The following is a 9,508-nucleotide window of genomic DNA, read 5'->3' on the forward strand; positions in this document are numbered from 1 at the left end:
TGTAATTTAGGGCGGCTGTTAAATTGCGCGCAGTGATTGGCTTTTAAATCGGTCCCGCCCACACCGAACGGAAACAGCCGGTGCCGCCATGCACAGCTTCCACAGATCAACAAATGATGTGTGCTGGTGCTAGCTAATGAGGTCCACACCGATAACATTTTGTAGATCGTATATCAAAGTGCAGCACCGCGTTGTCCTCTGCAACATTTCTGATAGCTGAAGTTCTCTTTGCACTCCGGTGTCTTTTGGGTCGGTTGAAGGGCTTCGGAGCAGGATAAGAGAAACCTGACTCTCCACAATGGCAGCAATTCTCCTACGGTCCTGTTTTAACAAGAAGGTAAAACAAAGTCATGCTTACGTTTTACAGAACAGTTGCTTTACTTTGACGCGTATGCAACTCAACATAGCTAACAAACTGAGCTGCTAGCTAAAGTCATTGCTAACACACGTTGCACACAGTCCACTCCTCCTTTGCAAGCATTTAATATTTATGTGCAATTTAAGTTGGGTAGCTAGGGTTTAATGTGCATCACGTGAACAGGGAAGACAAGCAATGGAGCATACATGGCTTTTATTCATTAGACCTTGGACAATGTCGACATTAATTGAGGTTAACTAATGCTCTGGTATTTTAATTCTTGCAGGTGCCCCTCCAGCTGGGTCGTATTTACTCCTCCTCCTCCTCAGCGGTAAGAAACTCACCAGCTTTCACAAGTCAGCATTGAATGAATGTTATGTGTTCATCACAAGCTCTTTTAACTTTCAATTTGAGAAGTCACCACACTTCTTTTCATGTGCCACATTTTGTTGTATTATGCAGTTAACTTAAAATAGACCTTTCACCTGCATGACCCCATGATATCAAAGCTGTTTTGAAATAACATAATTCACTTATTTTTGTGCCATTAAACATAAAATGGAGCTGAGACGCAAACTGTTTTCTTTAAGACAATAGCCAGAATGACAGATTTTTTTTCTTTTTATTTCTTTTATTTTTTCATATAAGGTGGAGGGTGCCCAACTGCCACTTTGCTTGTTTGCAAGCCATGATGTCTCTAGTTTTTTTTTTTTTTTTTTTTTTTTTTTTTTTTTTTTTTTTTTCGCTCTCTCATGGGTGGGCCAAATTCTCTGGGCGGGCAAAGCAGAGAAAGGGAGGTAATCTTGCTCCTTTTGACCTCCATAAGGAGCAAGATTCCAGATCGGCTCATCTGAGCTTTCATTTTTTCAAAGGCAGAGTAGGATACCCAGAGCTTGCTTTACACCTATCGCCATTTCTAGCCACTGGGGGACCATAGGCAGACTGGGGGAACTCATATTAATGTTAAAAAACCTCATAAAGTGAAATTTTCATGCCATGGGACCTTTAACGTTCAGCGTATTAGCTGAGAACGATTTATGTGCAATAAGCTAATATTGGCTGATTTTACGGGTCCAGTCAATTTATCAGTCTGGCTCTACATAAGATTCTCCAGATTTAGATTATTGTGGCATTTGTTTGTACAGGAAATTATATAGTAAGGTAAACCTTTCTGTTTAAGGTTTTCAGAATGTCAGAGAAAAAATGATTGCAGTAAGTCAAAGAAACTAAACTTCATACTCAAACTGTTTTTGTAGTTAGTGTACAATTGTTGAGAGAAAATCCCGCACACTGACCATTACACAAGCAATAATTTATTTACAAAAATACAACGTTTCGGTCCCAGACCTTCATCAGGTAAATTCCTTATAGTAGTGTAAAAGAAATTTAAAAATACTGTTTTATACTAGCAGGGTATTAATATGCCATCAGACATCAAACTCCTGACTGCTACTGCCAAAACTTCACAAAGAAAGTTCTTTTCCTTTGTTCATTGAATTGTGGGACAAAAAATTTACATTATAGGCCCAGTAAAAAGGTGTTTTTATAGTAGTATGTATACTGACTTATTTGACAGCAGTTAATTCTTTTACTATATCAGTGCAATACACCATTAACACAACTGTGTATAGAAAGTAAAGAGATCTAAAAAAAAAAAAAAAAAACGCCACAGTGTATGTTGTGGTGATGGATAGATGCCCCTAATGAACTTTGTAATGATGTAACCAGACAGGAAGGGATTTAACCATATGCCTCTCTGATCCTTTAGCCCACCACCAAGCTGTTCATTGATGGCAAGTTTGTTGAGTCCAACAGCTCTGAATGGCTCGACATTCACAACCCTGTAAGTATTCATAGATGAACTATATACAACCTTCGAAGAGGCTGCAGTAACAAGATCTCTACTAAAAGCTGTCTGCAAATAACCATTGCACCTTTGCAGTAGAAATGCATGGACATTGGGGAGGGGGAAATAAGTCTTGATTTCCCAATTTCTAAGAACTCAAAGACCAGTCTACCCAGCCAGTCATGTTTTATTCCTCAAAGTCCAGCCCCGCTGTAGTTTAGCTTGTTAAGTATAAGCCTCTAGCAAGGCAGTGATGGACAATTAAAGCATGCAAAACCAGCCATCTACTTTCATCACATTAAATATCAAACCTGTAAAGGATAGAAAGCAAACGTGGTTATTAATATTGATGAATTAATGTACATGCCGTAATGACTTCCCCTGCTCTCAGTCAACTTGTCTGTATTGACTGTCTCCTGCTCCCCAGGCCACTAATGAGGTGGTGGGACGCGTTCCCAAAGCTACCCAGGACGAGATGCTGGCAGCGGTGGACTCCTGCTCCAGAGCCTATAAGTCCTGGTCCGACACCTCCATCCTCAGCAGACAGCAGATCTTCCTGCGCTACCAGCAGCTCATCAAAGATAACATTGTATGCAAATTGTCACTTACCAGTTGATTTTCTTTTTCATCTTTTACTAATGTGTTTACATTTTAAGATGACAACTTGGAGAGCAAGGAATTAGTTGTTTTTTTTCCTCACTGATGTCTTATTTATTGTTGGCTGTCTTTCCTTTTTAATATTTCAGAAAGAATTGGCTAAGATGATCACCCTGGAGCAGGGTAAAACTCTTGCTGATGCAGAGGGAGATGTATTTAGAGGACTCCGTAAGTAAAGCGTAGACTTCCCAGTGTGCTATTGGGTTTTCATATCCTGATTAGATTAGATTGCTGGTGCATATACAGCGGAGATCAAATTCCCCTGTTGAAACTGTTGTCTATAGTATCTATATCTCCTGATGAAAAGTTTGTATCTTTGGCCACCCTTTATACCATTGCCTTGGTAGGAAGTTTGATACCAAGTATCTGCGGGGTGTCTATTATTTGCGTGTAACCAGACACTTTTTGCGACTTTTAAATTAATAATGGACAAAGAGTAGCGTTTTGGCTGTATTGACATATGGAAGCTTAAATTGCTTTTAAGGATGCAGGAGGCTTTCAAAGTGACCAAATATAACAAAACAAGGGTTGAAGGAAACCGCACCCTGCACGATAACATTGTTACATCCAGAAGTTAAAGTTTGTTTTTATGTAAAGCACTTTGCAGGCTCTGCTGTTAGTTGGCATGCAATATAAAGATAATTATGCTGTTCCCCTCATTAAGGTGCACTTGTTCACTTTGGCAGACTTGCATCAACGAGCATCCTGTTGAGAAATTAAAAGAGCCATGCACACTGGCAAGTAAAGGAAGATATATTTTGGTTATTACAAGAAGGTGCTGCCAATATATTTCTTGTACTTGGTACCACTCCCAGTTTCAGGATGCCAGAGTAATTCTGGCATGCTAACTTTAAACTTATCAGCTGAAAGACAGGCTACTATCTATGCAGGTGTGCTGCCAGCATTAATGTTTTCCTAAAGTACTGGGAACAATAGTTATATTACAGTTCACTCTAAGGGAAAATAAATCAGTTTAGAGTTGGTGTGTATTCCTGACTAAGAGGCTAAAGTACCAACTACACAATGCATTGTAATGTAGACATGTGATGATCTCATCTTAAATAACTCTTATTCCTATTACAATGTTCAGAGATGCATCCATTAGTATGTTGTGTATCTCAGATCTGTGCACTTTTTTCCTATTGGTTTATTTCATAATCTCCTCTTCATCCCCCCCAGAGGTGGTTGAGCATGCCTGCAGCATTACATCTCTCATGCTGGGAGAGACGTTACCTTCCATCACAAGGGACATGGACACTTACACCTACCGCCTGCCCATTGGAGTGTGTGCTGGTATCGCCCCTTTTAACTTCCCCGCCATGATTCCTCTGTGGATGTTCCCCATCGGCATGGTATGTGGCAACACCTACCTGATGAAGCCCTCTGAACGGGTCCCAGGGTGCACCATGCTTCTGGCCAAAATGCTCCAGGATGCCGGGGCACCAGATGGTACACTGAACATCATCCATGGCCAGCATGCAGGTGAGTGTGTCTCACATTCACAAGCACACAATGTGTGTGTGTGTAATAATAACCAATGGGAAAAGGTCCAAAGATATTTCAAACATTAATCATATACCCCCTGGCAATTTGTAGATCGGAAATTTATATATTATGTGCAGCCTACATCTGTAAGTTATTCACAATTGTTTAAAGAAAGACTATTTTAATCTCTGTATCTGAGGCCTTTGTGCTCTTATGTTGTGGCTTAGGGGTGCAGCATGAATGAAGAAGAGAGGATTTACAATATCCGTTTGTATCTTTGTGTAGCGGTGAACTTCATCTGTGACCACCCGGCCATCAAAGCCATCAGCTTTGTGGGCTCCAACCCTGCTGGAGAGCACATCTACGAGCGGGGATCCAAGAATGGCAAGAGGGTGCAATCCAACATGGTACACCAGAACTCGCAGTACTCCTATGACTCATTTTAACATCCTTAGAATAAATATACTGCTCTTCCATTAGGGATTATCAGTCTCCTGAGGCTGGAATTGTTGTTTTCCATGATAACCCACATATTAAACAGTCTTCCTATTGTCATGGACAAAAACATGGGGCAAAAATATGTGGTTAGCATTGTGCTGCCTCTGATGTCCTACAGTCTAACTGGAGAAAAACCCTGCAGAGCTGTGTCCTACATTTTTGTTTTAGGGTGCCAAGAACCATGGTGTGGTGATGCCTGATGCCAACAAAGAGAACACCATCAACCAGCTGGTGGGTGCTGCCTTCGGAGCAGCTGGCCAGCGCTGTATGGCTCTCTCCACTGCTATTTTTGTAGGGGAATCTCGCGAATGGCTCCCAGAGCTGGTGGAGCGCTCCAAATCCTTGCGCGTCAACGCAGGTAATTTCATTGGTAACTGTGTCTACACAAATAAAAAAAAAAAAGTCTTTGCTAAACGTTTCAAATAGTATCAGTTCTTATGCATTTTGATATATTGTGTTGCGGCATGATACTGCCCTTTTTATAAGGGACATTTGTACATGTATTCATCCTGAAGGTGATCAACCTGGAGCAGATGTGGGACCCCTGATCTCTCCTGAAGCAAAGGCCAGGGTGGAGTCTCTGATCCAAAGTGGGGTGGATGAGGGTGCCAAGCTGCTGCTGGACGGAAGAAATGTCAACGTCAAAGGATACGAGAATGGCAACTTTGTAGGACCCACCATCCTGAGCAATGTTTCGGTGAGATTTGGCTGAGACAAAGGGTGCAACATTGCCGCCTTTTTTCAGTTACTAAAAAATCTAATATGATAAAATACACGATCCTAGTATGACATTTTAATAGAGAACATTTTAGAAAAAATATAAAGTTGAGTTTATTTTTAATTTTTTTTAGTATTAAATCCAGTTAAAGTACTTCCCAGTCCTCTCCATGTACATTCATATATATAACCTAAAGTTTGAGCATACTGGTACCTTATGTACTGTCATAATTCCTTGTGGAGTTTTTGTTGGAGATGATGTTAAATCCTGGAGAAAAGTGGTGTGATCATTCTGCTGTTTCCAGCCGAGCATGATGTGTTACAAAGAGGAGATCTTTGGACCAGTGCTTGTCGTTCTGGAGGCTGACAGTCTAGACGAAGCGATTTCTCTAATCAACAATAACCCCTACGGCAACGGCACCGCCATCTTCACCACCAATGGAGCCACAGCGCGCAAATACACAAATGAGGTGGACGTTGGCCAGGTGAGAGACACTTGGGGGATTGTTATTGAATTTATAAAAACATTCCCTGAACAGACCAATAGCTTCTGTCAGGGATTATAAAAACTGCTCACCTTTTTGTGTTGTTTTGCTCCTCAGTGAGTCACCTGTGTGAGACTTTGATGAGTACAGTTACAAAAAACGGAAAACAGACGTTCATGTGACGCGTGAATATTTATTGGAGCAACTTGATGTTTTTAAAGAAGTACTGCTTTAGTATTTATGAAAGTGAAATGCACAATCTTGGATCTTTCTCTCGTAATTTTAACAGTTAGAGAGAGAGAGAGAGAGAGAGAGAGAGAGTCTGCACCTTGTCATTCTACAATTGTGTCAGATATCACCTGCCAATACATAGAAAGTATGGGGAAATCTAATGATAATTAAGTCTTGGTCCAGTAGAGTCTACCATTTCTCATGCAGATAATTGAGAAAATCATTTTTCACAACCTTATCCTTAAAAGAATTATTTGTGCATGTATCCCTCACGTTTACTCTTTTAATATATGTAAAGATAAAAATGCATTGTATTGATCTGTCACACCTGGCTTTTAATGACACAAGTTATACTTAGGTATATTTGTACCCCTGCAGCAGTTATGTATGATTTGTTAATCGTGTGTGTGTATGCACTTGTACAGATTGGCGTGAACGTGCCCATCCCTGTCCCCCTCCCCATGTTCTCCTTCACTGGCTCCAGAGGCTCATTCAGAGGAGACACCAACTTCTATGGCAAGCAGGTAAAAAACCATAGCAGTCATTGTCATGTGTTGACTCCTAAAATTACTCTGTATCAAAAAAACACAGCTGACACAGCAGTTGTCTCTTTACCACCAGGGCATCCAGTTCTATACTCAAATCAAGACTGTGACATCACAGTGGAAGGCTGAGGATGCCACTGTGACGAGCCCAGCTGTTACCATGCCAACCATGGGACGCTAAATTGACCGCATATAAAGCATAATCTTCAGTGACTTCTCACATGCCTTAAAAAGAAGCCCATGGAGGGAATTTGAAAAAAGGTTACATATCCTTTTTGCTGTTGAGATATATTCACACTGGGGATTATTAGCTGGTGGTTGTTGCACGACCACAAATGCAAATTACACCCTGTTTGGAGATGGGGGAGATGAGCCTGACTGATGTACTGTACTGTGAGTCTCTTCATGGGATTGTTGTATTTGTTTTCTCCTGTTCATGTTGTGCCCTGACCGGGTGGAATATGGATTTAATCATGGTCAATCATTCTCATGATCCGTTGTGTACGGTGACCGCAAATGTCTTCCACCATTCTCCTCTGTGGTTCTTCAGCTTGTTCGGTTTATCAGAGCACATTTATGTGTAGATACTTGAAAAGTAGATATAAATTGAGCAAATGCTACATTAGAATAGAAGGCCACTCCCATTCTGTTACTCTGTTAAAACTATTAACTATATGAAATATTGGTTGCAGTTCTTGTCCCTCTAAATGTAAATCCTACTGTTTAGTGTTGGGATTAATGTGTGTTTGATAGAAGTGCACAATTTTGTACTATATTGTCTGAGTGACACCACAGTTTTTCTGGTCATGAATGGTATTTGAGCTACTTCAAACTTTGTCCCCTTGACATCTTCTCAAGACTTGTGGCTGAATAAAGATGAAAAAATGGTCCTCTGGTTCTGTTGCAAGTCTATGTATGCAGAAGGTGCAGATTTAAATGATGCCTAATGTGAACACCACAGATGGTAATGTTTAAATGTATTCTGGTTCAACGTGAATACACAGCCTGTAACTTGTGGACTAATAATAAATGACTTCAGTGATCATCTGCCAGTTTTTGCAAACCTACATAGCTGCACTAAGACCAGGAAAGACAACAAAATATACACAATAACCAGACACAGAACTTAAAACCTCAATTCATTCAAAGAGGATTTAATGAAACAAGACTGGGGAAAGGTGTACATAGGAAATGTGAATGAAGCCTGTGACTCATTTTTGTTTTGTTAAAACATCACTTTAAAAAAAAAAAACTGTCCTCTGCTAAAGAAGTAAAACGGAAGAAATCTGATTAAAAATCACAGTTAACTAACGGAATATCAAATGCATGTTTGAATAAAAAAGTATTCTATAAAGAGCTTTTAAAGAAGAGAACAAAAAAGCAGAAAACAAATGTAGATATGCAAAAACAAACTGAACAGAATCATGAGAAGCAACAAAAGGGATTACTATGCTACACTACTGGAGGACAACAGAAGCAATATAAGAAACACCTGGAAGGTGTTGAATATCAAGAATAACAAAGGCAAAACAGGAGACCCTTACTATTTTCTGACTAAAAACAATACAGCAGTTAAGGATATAACCTTATCTGCAAATTAATTCAATGATGTTTTTGTTGGAGTTGGTCCAATTTTAGCCAAGGAGCTTGCAAAGACTGGCGGTATGAGTGATGTGGTAAGCAAGAATGTAAATATTAATGAATCTATGTTTGTAAAGGATTCTGATGAAAAAGAAATTTTCAAATTGTTAAAACATTTTAAAGTAGAAAGTCCACAGACTGGAATAGTATTTATATGTATATGGTCAAAAGTATTATTGGTTGTGTGATGAAACCTCTTATGCATGTTTTTAATCAATCTCTGAAAGCTGGAGTTTTTCCAGATAAAATGGAAATGGACTAACACCGAACTTAAGTAAAACAAAATTTATAATTGTTGGGAATCGTGCAACAAATTTACACAAACAACGCATGATAAATGACATTGAAATAGAACAAATGAAAGAACAAAAATATCAGTATAGTATGTCGTAAAAAGTGAAAAGTGGTAGTATAGTATGGCGAAAAAAGTAACAACAAAAGTCATAGTGTAGTATGTCGAAGAAATTGATGAAAAAATCATAGTATAGTATGTCAGAAGAAGTGATAAGAAAGTCAGTATGTTGAAAAAAGTCATAGTATAGTAAGTCAAAAAAAGTCATAAAAAAGTCATAGTATAGCATGTCAAAAAAAGTAATTTAAAAGCCATAGTATAGTTATAGTATGTCGAAAAAAGTGATGAAAAAGAAATAGTATAGTATGTCAAAAAAAGTGATAAAAGTCATGGTATTGTATGTTGAAAGAAGGTATAAAAAATCATAGTATAGTATGTCGAAAAAAGTGATAATAAATGTCATAGTATAGTATGTGGAAATAAATCACAGCGAGGGCAAGGCAAAGCAGCTTTATTTAAATAGCATATATCAGCAACAAAGAAATACAAAGTGCTTTACCTGAAACATTAAAGAGCAGTTCAAAACAAATAAACATTAATTAAAGACAATATGAATACAGCTTAAATAGAATAATAGAAAAAGTGACGTAAGCCATATTATAGTTTGTCTAAAAGTTTTTAAAAAGTCATTGTGTAGTATGTCGAAAATAGTCATAGTAAAGTATGTCGAAAAGTGATAAAAAGTCATAATAT

At 38.8% G+C, this 9,508-nt stretch overlaps 1 protein-coding gene across 1 annotated transcript; it reads left to right on the forward strand.

Annotated features, from left to right (window-relative positions):
• The first annotated feature begins 68 nt into the window (after positions 1-68).
• LOC120547075 (methylmalonate-semialdehyde dehydrogenase [acylating], mitochondrial-like) lies at positions 69-7,865 on the forward strand. Its single transcript, XM_039782478.1, has 12 exons — positions 69-337; positions 645-689; positions 2,127-2,201; positions 2,632-2,793; positions 2,951-3,029; positions 4,041-4,343; positions 4,632-4,753; positions 5,013-5,202; positions 5,360-5,541; positions 5,867-6,046; positions 6,703-6,801; positions 6,899-7,865. Exons 1-12 carry the CDS (start codon positions 299-301, stop codon positions 7,001-7,003), a joined length of 1,581 nt encoding a protein of 526 aa, XP_039638412.1. The 5' UTR covers positions 69-298; the 3' UTR covers positions 7,004-7,865.
• Positions 7,866-9,508: the final 1,643 nt, after the last annotated feature.

This window comes from Perca fluviatilis, chromosome 18 (genome assembly GCF_010015445.1).
Source record: "Perca fluviatilis chromosome 18, GENO_Pfluv_1.0, whole genome shotgun sequence".
Classification (NCBI taxonomy): domain Eukaryota; kingdom Metazoa; phylum Chordata; class Actinopteri; order Perciformes; family Percidae; genus Perca; species Perca fluviatilis.